Consider the following 17,209-nt stretch of genomic DNA (forward strand, 5'->3'; position numbering starts at 1 on the left):
GATCTTGTAGTTAGTTCTGTCTGAGTTAGAGAAGATAGAAAGCCACACTGGGATATAATTGAATATTATGTTTAGTAAGTTTTTTCATTGGACCTGTAATGTGTTTGCTATAGGGAACTCCCAATGATGAAACTCTCCACCCATGCAGATCAGTACATGCTCTGCAACTTAAAGAGTTTTAGGAAATTGCTTGAGCCTGAGAGTGACTTGCCTAGTCACAAGATTATTATTATGTGCTAGAGGCAGGATTTAAATGTAGGGTTTCTAATATTAAGCTGATATTAATATCAGCTGTCTATCCATAAATACCACATTGCCTCCTAAAGGTATATTAATGTGATACAAATGGAAGCTTTGAGTGCTAAGGCGACTTGTCATAAAGGAAATCTTTTATCAGAATCTGTGAGATTCGTCAATGAAATCTTCTTGGAAGGAAGTAGTCTACTTGCAAGTTCTTGAACTTGGCATTTGACTTCCTAAGTCTCTCTATAATTATTTATAAATACCCACTTCTATGTCTTAAGAATCTTGTTCTTACCACTTCTTGGTAAGGAAGTGATAGACTGCAAATAACAATGAAAATATTTATTTTCATATAGGAGCATCACAACAGAAGTTTATTTTATTTTACTATTTTTGTTAGAAAGTAATACTTTTATTTGAGGGGAGAGTGAATGGGTAGTTCTAATGAGGGGTGAAAAGAAAAGAATTAAAAGAAAAGAGCATCAATACAACATTTTTAAATGTTTAGGAGTTCAGAAAGGGACACAGGATATTGGTACTACTCCATATAACTTACATATAGTTAAATGGAACAAATTTTTTTAAGCAAATTTGGAATTTTATATATAATCTCAATTTTCTGTTCTTTTTGTACGGTAATATCTGTGTATTTTGATTTCCTACTTAATTTTTTTTTAAAGGAATCCTTTGCTATTGTTAAAGTTTAGTACAGACACCACCTCCTATGAGAAATATTTTAAGATTGCCTCAGTGAAGTGATCTTTCCCTCCCCAAATAATCAGTATTTATCTGTTTATATGTTGTATCACTTAGGGGAACATAAACTCCTTGAGGATAGGGGCTACTTTTCATTTTGTCTTTGTGTCTTCTGTACCTAGTACAAGGCTTTGCACACAACAGAGCCTTGTCAAGTATTTCTTAGATTGGTTTTGAGCCAAGTTTTAAAGGAGTGAGAGGTTAGAATATGACATTTTGGCTCTGGGTAGATGGATAGTGAGAAAGAGGCAAGATGTGTGTTGGAGGAGAAGCAGATAAATGTGACAATATTTAGGAATAATTGAGATGAAATTTTGATGGATAGTCCTTCAATTTTTCAACATTTTTCTCTTCTAGGCTTTAAGTAGGTGTCAATTAAAGCACACTATAGCTCTATGGCAATTTCTTTCTGCTCACAAATCTGAACAGCTCCTAAGACTTAGAAAAGTAAGTAAATTATCTTATCTGCTTCAGTCATTTCCAGGTTTATTTAAAAATGGATAAAGTTTCACCCTACCTTTCTTTTCCCTCTTCACTTTAAACTTTTCATTTATCTCCATTGAATTTTAGGATCCATTTGGAGAAATCAGTGCAGCATACAAAGATGATCTTAGTGCTGAGAATGCTAAACTTCTCAACACTTACTTAAATCAGACTGGGCTCGAAACCTTTTTGCTGGAACTCCATGAAATGATCCTTTTGAAGTTGAAACACACTCAGACTGAGGGGGAGAGCTTTAACCCTAAGTGGAGGTATGACTTGACTTTTTGTCCTACTATCATGCCTTTTTCTCTGAAATTAATTTGTCCTTTATTTGATTGCATGTTGTTTCCCGTATTAGAATGTAAACACCTTGAGGACAAGGACTGTCCTTTTGCTATTTTTTATTGTCTTTTCTTTTTTTCTTTTGTCATATTCTTTATATCTCTAATTGAATTAGCACATTTATTTTGTTTTGTTTTGTTTTATATTATTATATGCATGGGTAATTTTTCAGCATTGACCCTTGCAAAACCTTCTGTTCCAACTTTTCCCCTCCTTCCCCCCATCCCCTCCCCTGGATGGCAGATAGACCAATATATATTAAATATGTTAAATACAATATATGTATAAATATGCATACAGTTATTTTGCTGAACCAGAAAAATTGGACTTAGAAATAAGATAAAAATAACCTGAGAAGGAAATCAAAAATGCAAGTGGACAAAAACAGAGGGAGTGGAAATGCTATGTTGTGGTTCATACTCAATTCCCATAGTTCTTTTGCTGGGTGTAGCTGGTTCTATTCATTATTGAACAAATGAACTGATTTGGTTCATCTCATTGTTGAAAAGAGCCATGTCCATCAGAATTGATCATCATATAGTATTGTTGTTGAAGTATATAATGATCTCTTGGTCCTGCCCATTTCACTCAGCATCAGTTTATGTAAGTCTCTCCAGGCCTTTCTGAAATCATCCTGCTGGTCATTTCTTACAGAACAATAATTGAATCAGCACATTGTAGGCACTTATTGTTTATTGACATGAAAGAAAGGAAAAAGCACCTGATCCTGTAAAGTAAAAGGCTTTTCACACAGGAATTGGTGGCTTTGCTTCTTGATACCTTAGGCTTGACTTGTAAATATAGTATTATAGCATAGGGCTTCATTTACTTTAAAGGTGATAGATTATACTTCATATATGACATATTGCCTCTAGTAATCCACAAAATTAATGGTAATTCTGTATATTAACATATTTGGAATATATTCCTAATCTGTAAGGGTGGATGTTATATTGGATAATCTTTAAGATTCTTTTCAGCACAGAATTCCCAAAATTCTTTGGAGCTTGTTGAGTGTTTTAATATTCAGCATTATAATCAGGAGCCTATATTCTGCAATCCTGTAAGCCACAAAACAGAGAACAAACGTACTATTTGCAGGATAGGTAGTGAAAAGACAGATAGGATCATCTAATTCTGCTTTTAGTATTTCTTTAATAGTTCCCAGGATTCATGATTTTTATATCTTTCTTCCTGTGGATTGCAGCTCATTCTTGTTAAGTTCTTTCCATAAATTCTCTATAAATGACCTATCCAACATGCTAGAGGCTTTCCCTTGGATAATTTAAGATTGTATTTCTTCTAGGATGACACTGGGCTATCTGCATTTTATTTCTCTTTCTTTTTATACAATTGGCCCCACTTCTTTTCTGATCATACTTTTCTATAATCATTTATAACAAGAATGTCAATATTGAGATGATTCTGGGAAGATGACAGAGTAAGTGTGAAAATTCCAAGCTCTTCAGATTTTTCAGGGCAAACATAGACTAGTGAAAAACAAATAAGACCAAGGACAGGATAGGGTTCCTCCTAGGACAAACCAAGAAGACCCAAAGAAAGACCCCAGAACTGATCTTTAACACAAATGAAATGTAAATACCTCTGGCTAGCTCCAAAGAAACAGCAAGCTTGGAGCCCTGGGACTAGCTGGGTTGGAAATAGTCTCACCCAAACCACAGGAACTTTTACCTGGGAGATAGCCTTGGGAATTGGAGGGCGGGGTGAGTCTGATTCCAGGAAGACTAAGTGAACCTTTTTCTTAATAAGGAATACAGGCCAGGCTGGAGAGATGCAACCCTGAGTAAGAAGGAACCAGCACACCTAGTGATGGCAGAAACAATAGGTCAGGGACAGTGCTGACTGTGGGCACTTGTGGGGGTGGGGTGGGGGAGGTGGAGCTCTTAGTATGGGGTTCTAGATCAGAGGGAAGAATTGAAGTGAAGCTAGAGGCACTATCCCCCCCTCCCCCAACCCAATATTAGAGGTGGTTATATTGATAAATGTTTAAAAAAAAATGAGTAGGCAAAGGAGAAAGAACTCATCTATAGAAACTTACTATGGGAATAGGGAAGACTGGAGTTCATTCTCAGAGGAAGGTACTGATGTTTAAAAAAAAAAAAAAAAGCCTCTCCTACCCCAAAGAATGATATTAAATGGCTACCTGCCCAGAAAGAATTCATTCATAGAAGAACTCAAAAAAAAATTTTAAAAACCAAATGAGAGAGATTTGGCGGGGAAGGGGGGAAGGAGGGGGAAGAACCATCCAAGAAAAGCAAGAAGATTGTGAAAAGAAAGTCAACCAATATAAAGAATGAAAAAATAGGAGAGAATATAAAACATAAAAGAAAGAGATCAGATTAGATCAAGAAGAAGAATTGGAATATCTGAAAGCTGTGACCAAAAAAAGAACCTGATGCAGTATAAGAAATATTCAAAATTGTCCTGAGGGGAAAGTAGAAATAGAAAAAATCCACAGATCATCACTTTAAAGTGATCCTACAAGGAAAACATATAGGAATATTAAAGGTAACTTTTGAACGCCCCTCCCCCCGATCAAAAAGAAAATTTTGTAAGAGAAAAAAAAAACTCAATTCAAATATGCAGGTGCTACAATTAGAATTGACCAAAATTTGTCAGCAAGCACCATAAAATACCTCATGTCCTGGAATATTATATATTGACAATCAAAAGAAATAAGCCTGCAATCAAAAATATATGCAGCAAAATTAAGCATAATATTGAATGGGAAAAAAATGAACATTCAGCAAATGCACAGATTTTCAAGATTTTGTTTTTTTTTTTTAATCTTTTTATTTTCAAAATATATGCATAGATAATTTTTACCATTCACCCTTGAAAAACCTTGTATTCCAAATTTTTTTCTCTCTCCCTTCCCTCCACTCCTTCCCCTAGATGGCAAGTAATCCAATATATGTAAAACATATACAATTTTTCTATATTCTACAATTATAAGAAAAAACAGATCAAAAAGGAAAAAATAAGAAAAGAAAATGCAAGTAAACAACAACAAAAAAAGTCAAAATATTATGTTGTGATCCACACAGTACCTACAGTCCTCTCTTTGGGTGTAGATGGCTCTCTTCATCACAAGACCATTGAAACTAGCCTGAATCTTCTTCCTATTCAAGATTCACGTCCATCAGAATTGATCATCATATAATCTTGCTATTAATGTGTACAGTGCTCTCCTGGTTCTACTCACTTCACATAGCACCAGTTGTAAATCTCTCCAAGCCTCTCTGAAATCATCCTGCTAATCATTCAAGATTTTGTCTTAACCAAACGTGAACTACATAGAAAATTTAACATATAAGAACCAGCATCAAAAAGTAATTTCAAGGGACTCAAAAAGGACAAAACTGTTTCATATGTGGAAATATAAACCATATGTCTAAGATTGATTTCAGTAATTGGGTATTTTAAAAGAAATATTGGGCAGAGCTGGGTATGTTCTGACTCTAAAAAACAAAATTGCCATAATAATTATATATTATGAATGAGATGCAGAGGAAAAACTGATACAAAAGCATTAGATGGGGGAGGAGAGCTGATAGTTCAAAAAAACCTATTTACCTTGAGAATGGGGAAAGAAAGAGTGGCATAGGATAGAAAGGGGGGGTACAAAAGGGTGTTTAGATTAATGGGAGTGGGATAAGGTAATTAGATTAAAGGAAAAGGGATAAAATGGAAGGGAAAGAATGGGGGGAGAAGATAAGGGAGAGATCCATAGGTGGAAGGAGATGAAGTAAGAGCAAGGTAAGTTGAGGAGTAGCCTTAAGAAATTAAAAACTAGCTTTTGAGGTGGGGAGGATGAAAGGAGAAAAAAAGAATAGGGTAAAAAGTGCTCAGCAGAAAATAAAAGAATAATCTAAAAGGAAGCAAAGAAAAGATGGACAGCCATGAATATAATATGTTCTACTTTTATATATACTTTCTTGAAATAAAAATTTGATACATATTTTGAATCCTTCCTGATGTTCCACTGGGCACATGACAATGTTTTTGTTTTGTTTGTTCTTATTTTGTATTTAGTTTAAGCAAATTTTTTTTTAAAAAGAGAATATCAGAATTGATATGGTTCTGTTCCTCTATTTCTACTAACTTATTGGTCACTGGACAAAGATCTCATATTTATATTCTAAACAGTTAAATTAATATTTATAGATATTCTGAGTTTGAAACCATGAAGTTTTTAAATATGCTTTCACCCTTTTTCCATCAACATCTCCACTAGAAATCTGTAAAATGATTGCCATCATGAAATTTTGTTTTGTCCAATTGCTGAGGGGTGTTTTTTTTGACATATAATAATTTAAAGTTTATCAAATATTATGGGTGCCACCTGCCAAGGGATCTAATTCTGAGCAGCAGAATAGATTCCTTCATGTGAGAGGATGATAACAATACAAGGAGACTGAGAAGACATTGCATTCTCTGACCTCTGTGAATCATTGAAAGCAAACTGTGGGGGGCTTTTGGAGAATTGATCTGCCCCTTCTCACTTAGGTGTGGTCCTTAACAGACAAGACTTTAACATACATTACCTTGCTTGATTCTCACAAAGCCAGGAGACATGTGCTTTTATTAGTTTTACTTTACATTTGAGGAAACATGGTCACATAGCTAATAAATGTCTGGGGTAAGATTCAAACCCCCAAATTCTTGATTCCAGGTACAACACTATTTACAATGCCATGACCTGGTAGTCAATCTGACTTTGACTAGGTTGATCCTTAAACTGCAGAGTTAATCACTGGAACTTTTTTTTTTTTTTCTTTTATAATTGTAGTAAGTTAATTTTTAAACGGAAAAACCATGGGAGAGATTAAGGGGGGGAAAAAGAAAACCAACAGAAAAAAGTGAAAATATAGGATGTGTTAATTTACATTCAGTCTCCTTAATTCTTTTCTGGATGCAGATGGCATTTTGTGCTCAAAGCCTATTGGGATTGCTTTGGACCACTGAACCACTTAGAACCAAACCTTTCATAGTTGATCATTGTTTTATTCTTGTTGTTATTGTGTACAGCATATTCCTGGTTCTGCTTGTTTCACTCAGCAGCAGTTCATGTAAAATTTTCCAGGCCTTTCTGTACTCAGCTTGTTCATCATTTTATACAGATCACTAACAATCAATTACATTCATGTATCATAACTTATTCTGCCATTTCCCAATTGATGGGCATCCACTTGCTTTCCAATTCTTTGCTAACACAAAAAAGAGCTTCTACAAACATTTTTAGTCCTGGCAGAGAGATAAAGGTCCTAGCAGAGAAATCCTGGCAGAGAGATAAACAGAGGTGTTAACACTAAGAAGAGAATGTCTTAACAGTGGGCAGGGGTCCTGACAGGCAGCTATGCCAAAGGAGAGAGAGGTTCCTTGACAAGGTATGGTCCTGCTTTAGGACTCTGCAAATTATAAGTTTAAAGTTTCCCTTTTTTATGAGATTTTATAAGAGATTCCTTCAATGTTGTCACTGCCCCCAGATCTAGATTTCCAGTGGAATAAGATCATTTAAGTTCCAGATAAATAGGAGTGGTCCTGGATTAATTTTTAACTCAATAGAGAGTGCAGCTAGTCAATAGAGAATATAGCTAGTCTCACTTAGATAACAAAATGAAGCCACTTTATCTTGATTCCCTGAAGTGGGCCTCTCCCAGAGGGTTTCTCAAAAGTTCAAGGAGAGTTTCAAGAGTTCACCTATGGCTTTTCCCCCAAAGTCGGAGGACAGTATCAGGGTTGCCCCAATCAGATATAGTTCCAGATTGCTCTTCAGAATGGTTGGATCATATCACAACTTCACTGGATTATTTCTATTTTGGTACAACTTACCAGAGCTTACACTCTGATGATAGACATAACCTTTATTTTTTATCTTTTTAAAAATATATTTTTATTTATTTCACCAAATATTTCCCAATTACATGTAAAAAAAAATTTTAAATTCATTTTTAAAAAATATCAAGTCCCACATTCTCTCTCTTTTTCCTATTCTCCCTCCCTCCTTGAAAAGGCAAGTGATTTGATATCAATTATACATTTGAAATCATACTCTGTATTTGTACATTAGCCACACTACACCAGAAAACAGAGGAAAAATAAGAAAATAAAAAAGGTTTTTTAAAAATGTGCTTCTATTTGCATTTACAATTCATCAGTTCAGGGTAGAGCCAAAGGCAGAGAGTAAAACAGACATTGCCTGAGCTTTTCCTGGCTTCCGTCAGAATCACCACTAGAGCAAGCCTCAGAAGGGATTTAGGAGTGACAGAATCCACAAACATTTTTAGGGTAATAATTTTCCAGTTTAATATATCTTGGAAGGACTTCAGGAAAAGTCTGTCTCAATTGGGTAAGGGGCAATGTGGCCCAGTCCAGCGTGGTGTGGGGAGTTTCAGTGTAGGGAAGCCCAGTGCAGGGAGGCCCAGCACAGCAAAGTCATGGGAAGCTCTTAGTCAAACTACAGTAATCTTGGTTGCTCTGCCCTGCTTCAGAAGGCCACATCAGCAGACCAGCTGTGAGATCTCCAATACAACCACAGAAGGCAAATTGTGAGCTCCTGAATTCTAGTATAACAGGTAGGATTTGGCCAGACCATTCAGCGCAGTGAAGAAACTCGTAGTACCAGCACCAGTACAGTCAGTGAAAAACTTCTATTGTCCTGCAGAGGAAACTCAGGACAATCTCTCCTGTGCCCTAAGAGCAGACCTCAATCTTTAAAAATAAGCAAGAAGAACACTGACCATAGAGAGCTACTATGAAGACAGGAAAGACCTGAACAAAAATCAAGAATAGGATAGCAAATGCAAAATGCATGCAGATGAAGCCTCAGAAGGAAATATGAACTGATCTCCAGTTTAAAAGGCTCTTTTAGAAGAGTTTAAAAAGAATCTAAAAAGAGAGAAGAAAAATGGAGAAAAGAAATGAAAGAATTGCAAGAGAGTTATGAAAGTTTGGAAGAACAAGCTAACAGTTTGGAATAGGAAGCACTGATACTAAAGAAAATATCTCCTTTAAAAATAAATTTGATCGGGGTAGCTAGGTGGTGCAGTGAATAGAGCATCAGGAGGACCTGAGTTCAAATGTGGTCTCAGACACTTAACACTTTCTAGCTATGTGACACAGGGTAAGTCACTTAACCTCAATTGCCCCAGCCAAAAATAAATAAATTTGATGAAATTGGAGAGGGAAAAAAAAACCCTTAAAAAAATTAGAACTGGCCAAATGCAAAGGGAGGTTAAAAAAAAAAAAAAGGTAATTGTACTAAAACTTTTCAATGTGATATAATCAAAATTTCCTATTTTGTGATCAATAATGATCTCTAGTTCTTCTTTGGTCATAAATTCCTTCCTCTTCCACAGGTCTGAGAGGTAAACTATCATATGCTCTTCCAATTTATTTATAATCTCATTCTTTATGCCTAGGTCATGAACCCATTTTGACCTTATGTTGCTGTACGGTGTTAAGTGTGGGTCAGTGCCTAGTTTCTGCCATACTAATTTCCAATTTTCCCAGCAATTTTTGTCAAATAGTGAGTTTTTATCCCAAAAACTGGGGTCTTTGGGTTTGTCAAACACTAGATTATTAAAGTTACTGGCTGTTTTGTCCTTTGAACCTAACCTATTCCATTGATCAACTAGTCCATTTCTTAGCCAATACCAAATGGTTTTGGTAACTGCTGCAAAAAAAAAAAATTTTTTTTGAAGAAAATAATTCAGAATTAATAATTCTCTCTCAGGAGTTAGAATTTTTCATAATGAGTCTTTGGAATTCAGGCATAGCCTTTAAATGTCTAGAGACACCCTATAATCAAAGGAAGGCACAGAATCAAGTTTTTGTAGAAAACTTTATAAAAATACCTGCAGTATTGGAGAGCCAAATAAACCCCACAGAAATCCATGCTGTGAATCATTTTTATCAACCCAGGTAAGTCTTTGGATCGAGGCTTTATTATGTGAAGATCACATATTTCCAGAATCACATTAAAATGACTCCCACTGATTTCATCCTATAAGATTTTATGAGACTTGTTTGGCACTTTCATATTTTATTATTGATGGTGTTTATATAAAAAGCATCTAACCTTATGCATACACAAATGTTCATCTTTTCAAGCTCTTAACAGGGGTATAGGAAAAAGTGCAGATAAAAGTGCCATATACTTTGAATACAAAGTTATCTTTGCTGGCTTATAGGACTGTAGCATACAGATTCCTTTATTAAAACATTTAACACCCTTCCTCCCCCTCTCCCCCCCCCCCCGCCCCCCCACCATTAAATTACTAGAAGGATCTGCAACCAATGAATTTCAAACATTCATTATCTGTGTAGCAAGCACTTAATTGCTGGGAATACAAAAAAATGCAGAAAACATCTCTCCACCAGGGAGTTTATTATCTACTGGAGGTGTTTACTATTATTCTCCCTTCACCCTAGCATCAAGCAGGATACCTAGTCCATTAGTAGATATTTAATAAAGTTCTATAGAATTGAATTGAAAGCTTAGTAATTTCTTCTGAACTATTTGCAAGGCCATTTTAAAATTTTTTCTCTCTTTTTTTTTTTTAATCTGTCTTCCAGCTTAAGAGAGACACTGGTGAGTTACATGGAAACCAAGGAGAGTGAAATTCCTTCAGAAATGGAATCTCAATTCCCAGAAGAGATTCTTCTCTCCAATTGCATTGCTGTATGGAAAGCTGCTGCTAACCTTAAACAGGATCGAAGACTTACATAGACCTCTTTTTGTAGTACTTTCTTCTGAAGAGACTTTTGGGAAAAGGACAAACTCCCTTTTGTCTCCCTTCTCTAGGAAGTGATTTTTGTTGTAAGACAATTTGTTGCCTCTATGAGTGCTTGGAAGTGAAAGTTGTCACAGCAGTAAAATTCAGGGCCAAGTTGTGCTACATAAGTTTGCAGCCTTCAAAGCTCTGGGAGCTTAGCTCTTTGGGAATGTGTATGTTCCAAAACTCTGCTCACATCCACTTATGAGCAGTGTTCCCAGGGAAATCTGAATTCAGAATGACTTGAAACTGGAAATAAGCCATCTTCCATGACATTCTGGAGCAGACAGGTTGCAGCATGGCTTGGCAGTTTTGTATTGATGAATAAGGTATTATACCTCTGGCCCTAATTTTAACCTATCTATAAAGCACACACCCACCAGTTCAGACCTCAGCCTCCCCCAACTACCACACACCCCAACAATTGTCCTTTTTTAGCTCATTTTCCCACTTAAAGATGTTTTATCTGCACTCACAGAAGAAATTTTTTCTTATTTCTCTGGAGTTTCTGACTCCTCTACCACTTATCTAATTTAGAGAATGAGTCTGTTTATTTCCTCATTGTCTTCTTGCAAATGCAAAACAATTCATAATGTTTTGTGAGTGCCTTAAGACTAAACAAAATCTTAACCAGACCTCCAGTAATTAAAATATAGCCAAGTTCAAATCGGTAGTGGCCAAAAATGAAAGCATAACCTTGATCATGGTCGAGTTGGTTTGAGTCCCTGTGGATAATTAATTTTCTGGCAACTGTGTCAAATGAATTCAGTATAGAAGCCTAAACTTCTTAAATGCAATCTCTTTGGGTCTTAGTTCTCTTACTTTAGTTGAGAGAATGTACCAAATCAGCCGGAGTTTGCAAAGAAGAAAGAAAAAGACAATTAAATTAGCCCTGATTTGTGCTGCTTTCTTTATCTGAGGTTTCTTCCATAATTTCAATTTCTAGAAGTTCAAGGATGTATTTGCAATATTGAAATTAAGGTTCTGAGTGGAGTTCAATGGCAAATGTGCACTTTTAAAAGTAATGTTCTAGTTCAGGTCCTGAACTAGCCAAAATATTCCAATAAATTTAATAATATATATCTTCAATAACAGTGGAAAGAAAAGGAATACCAATTTTAATTCATTTTCTAATTTTCCTTGCTATAACACTGTCTTAAGGGTATTTGAACAACTGGGGTGCTCAAAATACTCAGTAAAGTAATAGTAATCTGTTTGGAGGCCCTTAGCCACCTACTGATCTAACAATGCCAAGACTATATAACATTATCTAATTTCCCACTGGATGTATTATTTTAACTTAACTTTGGGGTGGAAACCACCTTAATACCTCAATTAAAATAGAATTCATTTTAGTTCTTCAGGCCACAACTAGTATCCCAACCTGGTTTCAGTTTCTTAGCTTGGTGCTGTCCCTATCTGTCTGTACCTGTATCATGCCTTAGCTGCAGCCATTTGTTTACAGGTGTCAGATAGGAGCCTGAGTAATGTTGTTGCACTGAAGACCATTTTTGTTGGATCCCCCCTCCTATCCATTCTGATTTTTCTGAAGGACTTTTCTATGAAGGGTTGTATTTTTTTTTTTTTTTAAATTCCGAAGCCTTAATTGCCCTGCCCAGCTTAGTCATGATGTATGTACAAAAGTGCTCTTGACCTAGCACATGGCAGAAACAGACTTTATTGTAATTGTTATTCCTGCTTTAATAAACCTGATTTTTTTTTTTTTTTTTCTGTTAAGAGTCCTTCTCATTTGGAGCTGAGCGTCTCAGTGGCACATGGAAAATAACTAAAATTCTTGGGAAGACTCCAGTTTTTAGTGGAAAATTCCTTGGAGATCAGTGATTGAGAGGATCTGCTAGCCATTTTGGGAATAGCAGCTGAAATGACACATAAAAATTTCCCCTCCATTAAAAATGAAGGCAGCAGGTTATAGGGAAAATTAGCCAAGGATTCAGAATCAAAAACTGCTTGAATTTTGGCTCTGCCACTAAGTTCTTGAATGGTTTTGAGCATGCTACTCTACTTTTCTGTTTCCTTATTTATAAAGTGGGGTGGATACGTTAAAGACAGTCACTAAGATTCCTTCCAGCTCTGAATCATTTGATTCCCAGAGAACTTGTTCTACCATTCACATAAAAATTTTAAAATGCTGTTGGGAAGATTTGCCATTCCTCAGATCTCCAAAAGAAAAGTCAGAAGATGAGAGTCAATGACGGTATAGTGGAAATTCCTTTTGACTAAAATCTAAACCCAGATCTTCCATGTGGAGTCCAATCAGGCTCAATATGTGAGGCTTATTAGTCAACAATCATTGTTTTCTGTGTATGTGTACTACAAGTTCTTTGGATATAAATATGAAAAACAAAACACTCTCAAAGCATTATATTCTTTTGAAGGCAGCAATAAATACATATACAAATATATACACACACACATACTCCAAAAGTTAAAAGAATAAAAACAAAATAGAGAAATACAAGTTAAGGAGGGAGGACACTTAACAGGGAAATTATAAAAAAAATCATATAAAAGTTGGTTATTGAGATCCCCTTTGAAGGAAAAGATAATTTTAAGAGGCAGAGGTGAGGAAGTGATTTCAGGCATGTGAGATGGCAAGTACAGAGACTGGGAGATAGATGAAATGCTATGCATGAAGAACAGAACCCAATTTGATTTTGTGGCAGACTCAGAGAAGGCTGTATCTAGTAAGACTGGAAAGATAGATTGGGGTCAGGTTAAAAAAGTGAAACAAGAATTTATTGATTATAAAAGTGAAAGAGGAATATGAATATATTATTTATTTAAGGTATGGGAGCTTTAAGAGGAGTTTGGCAAAGCATCTGTAGGAATAATTTAGGGAGGAATGAAAGATTTCCTTGTTGCAGTGAGAGTCCAATTGAAGTTGGGTAAATTGAATTTATATTATTTCTGTCATCTCCTCTACCTCCATTCAGTGACCAGTGAGTAAGAATGGAAAAAGTTAATGATGAAAGTAATCCAAGGCTGGGGTTCTGGCAAGAATGGGTAGCACTTCAATTTCTCACTTGGAAACTAAGACGGGTGGAACATATGAGTATATGACTTTGTAAATCTAATATGCAGTTTACAAGCACTCAGATCTAGGGTGAAATGCTGACTTAATTAAGACAATAGCTCTCCCATAAAAAGCAGCCTCATGATGTACTGAAAAACAAAGTGCACCTGAGAGACCTATATTTTAGTCCTCCTGACTCTGCTACTAAATATGAACCTTAGGTAATTGAATATTTCTCGAACTATTTCCTCATCTGTAAAATGAGGAGGTTGGACCTAGCAGCTCTAATAGTGAATAATATTATGGTGCATACTACAACATGCAGATTAATCTTCCTGACAGTCTTTATCTTGTAATTGATCTATTTAGGATATAATAGCTCCCTTTAAAATAGCCTGTCACATTAAATCCAGATTGTTTCATTTTGCTAATCTGGCCCCACTCATTTTTGATTCTGCTCCTTCAAACCAATTGCTGACACCATGGAATCAGAATTGGGAAGAATTCATGATTCCACCTCATTTCTGAACATGGTCAGGGCCATCTCCACATCACTTGTGGACCAAGCAGTATCTAGTTTCTTGACGATTTCCATTAATTGAGAACCTAGCAGCTCTTAAAGTCAACCAATTTGGATAGTTCTAATTATGAGTGCTTTCCTGTTCTCCCATCTACTAGGGCCTTCTCTTCTAAGGGATCCTAATATTTATTTTCTGTGTACCTATTTATGTGCATATTGTCTTTCCCTTAAAGTTCCCTCATAAGCTTCCCCATAAGTAAGGACGTTTTCGTTTTCATTTTGAGAAAGTGCCTAACCAGTCATACATAGGTGCTTCGTAAATGCTTGTCATTTATAGCTTGGTTTCCAATCTTTTCACCTTTATAGTCGCTTTCTCCTTTACCTGCAGATTATCAAGCCAGATTCCTTATTGTTGCCAATATATATCATGTTAATTCTTATTTCCATGTCTGTCTTCATGCTTATTTTCATTAAGAAATTGACTCCTTCTACCTTTTCAAAGTCTGCTAACTTTGGCACAAGCCTTACCATCTTTTTGAGCAATCTCTAACCATGTCAGCCTAGTGAGCATTCCCCTTCCCTAAATTTCTATGGAACTTTATTAAACAGTTGGTGGTTATTTTGATCATGTCTGGCTCTTTGGAACCCCATATGAAGTTTTCTTGACAAAAATACTGGAGTGGTTTATCATTTCTTCCTTCAGCTAATTTTACAGATGAGGAAACTGAGACAAACAAGATTAAGTGATTCATTAAGTACTTTGTCCAGTGAGCCACCTAGACACCCTGTTAAACACTTTATCATTTAATTATCTAGGTCGTGTGTCATATCAACTAGACTCAATTTCTTGGAAGAATATATCTACTTTTTCTTTGGCCCTTAGTGCTCTTAGCACTGTGATGAGCACATAACAAATGCTCAGTAAATAGAATTTAATTTAGAATTGAAAGAACTTTAGTATTCATATAATGAGACTTTTCTCCCCCAAAATGCATATGAGAAGACTGGTCCCTAAGGGTTTAATTTGTCTGTAAATAGTAAATCAGAATTCAGCTTACACTCACAGCAAATGTAGGGCTCTTGGCAGTCATTACAACATACTGCCTGTTTGATCGATTTCTATCACTAGACATCATTGTGGGCTCCTAACTTTTAATGAAAATTAGACAATTAGAGAGGAGACCAGGTAAGATTGTCAAAGCCAGAAATAACTATTTTACTTCTGGGAACTTTTTACCTTTGACTTGCACTACAAGAGCTGTGTGGTTTAACATTGTGCTTTCTTATTTTTGTTGGATACAAATAGTTCTTTTTTCTCTCCATGTTCAAGCTATGTCATTCAGTCTCAAATCTCATTGCATCAACCTAAGTTGTATATTGACTCCAGAAGTAAATACAGTTTTTTATACTTTGTCCTACCAAGGACAGCAGGCAGAGAACTGTTTGGGAAAGCTACAGGGAGGGGCCAACTGCCACCAAAGACAAAACGCCGGAAGTACTGGGTCGGGAACTTCCTAGCCAGAAAACTCCCACATCAGCCCGCCCTCTGTTCTTCCCCGCCCCATTCTGAGCTCGGCACGCCGAGTTATAGCAGAAAAGGAAACGGGGTGGGGCTCGGGGAGCCCGGGACGGAGGGTGGCGGGGAGGGACTGCGCATGCCCCCCAGTCTGTGTAGAGCCCTGGGACGCCCGGCAAAAGAGAGCCCCCGGGGGTGCGCTCCGCCCGGCTGCCCCCGGAAGGGACGTCCCCGAAAGACGGTGAAGTAAGACCATGGCCCACGAGGCCCTGGGGTATCCGCTGCGGGAGACCCTGTCCCGCTGGGAAAGGTAACGATCCCGACAGGAAGTCATCCCCGTGACAACTGCTTCGCCAGTTTCCGATTTAACCGAACCCCCTCCAGAGGGGGGGGGGGGAGCGTCGGCAGCCTGTCAGGCTCCCGTTCCGATGGCCCTTTCTCCCTCCTCCCACTGTCGCAGAGCCTCTGCGCGCACGCGCCGCCCCGGCCGCCCGCCGGGGGGCGTTTCCCCCGCCGCCTCGGGAAGCGCTGCGCGCTCGTCCTGTGACGCCCTCCTAGTGATACCTCCTTCTGCGTGCTGCCGGGCTTAGCCGAGAAGGGAAGGCGATAGCGCCGCCCCAGTGTGGCTCAGTCCTCCCCTCCCCCCAAATAAAACTAACGCTAACCGGAATAGCGCCATTGCCCGTTTGCAAAGAGCTTTCCTAAGCGAGTTATCTTCATCACAACCTTAGGAGGAGGCGCTGTTAGCCCCATTTTTGCAGATGAGGAAACAAGTAAAGTCAAACAGCTGGTTCAGCGTCTGAGGCTGAATTTGAACTCGCGTCTTCCTGACTCCAGGTCTAACTTCTCTATCCCTGGTGTCACCTCTATCTCTCAAAGGGCAGGATCCTCTCCCTCAGGGCGGGGCGGGGCGGGGCTCTTTGTCTGCTCCGGGCATTCCCCACAAGAGACGGGGGTGGGGGGAGGGGGGGTGGTTAAGGTGCACAGACACCCAGAGTTGAAGGTAATTTAATATGTATGTGTGTCTCTACATCACTGATAAAGAGCCATTTGTAACAGGTAAAATTAATATGCAAGCATATGCATGGTGTACTTATATATGGAAAGCTTATGGAGTATCCTGGAGAGTTGTGTGACCTTTTGTAAGCAAGCCTTTACTAAGCATCTGTTTTGTGTCAGGTGAAGGTCAGACAGGATTTGTATTTGATCCTGAAGGTGAAAGGGATCTACTGGAGTTTATTGATTATGTAATGCCGGAGAAACTGAGGCAGGAGAGAGATTAGAGAGTTTTTAATGTGTTATTAATTGGAGAGTATAATTGACTGGACAGGACTCTGGTCTTAAAGCATCCAGCGAAGAATGGGAGAATCCCAAGTCTTTATATAAAACCTTTTTCAAACAAAGAAGGGGAAAGAAGCAGGGAAACTTGTTCACTGATCCATTTGGTTCTGTCAGGACGGTGGGGGTGGGGTGGGGGTGGGGGTGGGGGAGGCCATAAATTCTTACTGAAAGCC

General features: G+C 37.6%; 2 protein-coding genes across 4 annotated transcripts in view; both read left to right on the plus strand.

The window, feature by feature from the left end:
- The window catches only part of RNF213 (ring finger protein 213), a 174,073-nt gene extending 161,711 nt beyond the window's left edge, over positions 1 to 12,362 (plus strand). Inside the window, 3 exon segments of the mRNA XM_031965590.1 lie at positions 1,357 to 1,446; positions 1,570 to 1,751; positions 10,426 to 12,362. Coding sequence (XP_031821450.1) covers positions 1,357 to 1,446; positions 1,570 to 1,751; positions 10,426 to 10,579 — 426 coding nt within the window. The 3' untranslated portion in view covers positions 10,580 to 12,362.
- A 3,449-nt stretch (positions 12,363 to 15,811) lies between these two features.
- ENDOV (endonuclease V) overlaps positions 15,812 to 17,209 on the plus strand; it is a 51,363-nt gene continuing 49,965 nt past the window's right edge. The window contains exon 1 of one of the 3 annotated variants that reach the window (XR_004233780.1): positions 15,812 to 16,005. Coding sequence is in view for 2 of the 3 variants with exons in the window: in XM_031965592.1 (XP_031821452.1) it covers positions 15,950 to 16,005 (56 nt within the window). In the remaining variant the exon portion in view is untranslated. The remainder of the gene's footprint in view (positions 16,006 to 17,209) is intronic. The other 2 variants (XM_031965592.1, XM_031965591.1) reach the window with 2 other exon arrangements.

The sequence above is a fragment of the Sarcophilus harrisii genome, chromosome 4 (genome assembly GCF_902635505.1).
Source record: "Sarcophilus harrisii chromosome 4, mSarHar1.11, whole genome shotgun sequence".
Taxonomy (NCBI): Eukaryota; Metazoa; Chordata; class Mammalia; order Dasyuromorphia; family Dasyuridae; genus Sarcophilus; species Sarcophilus harrisii.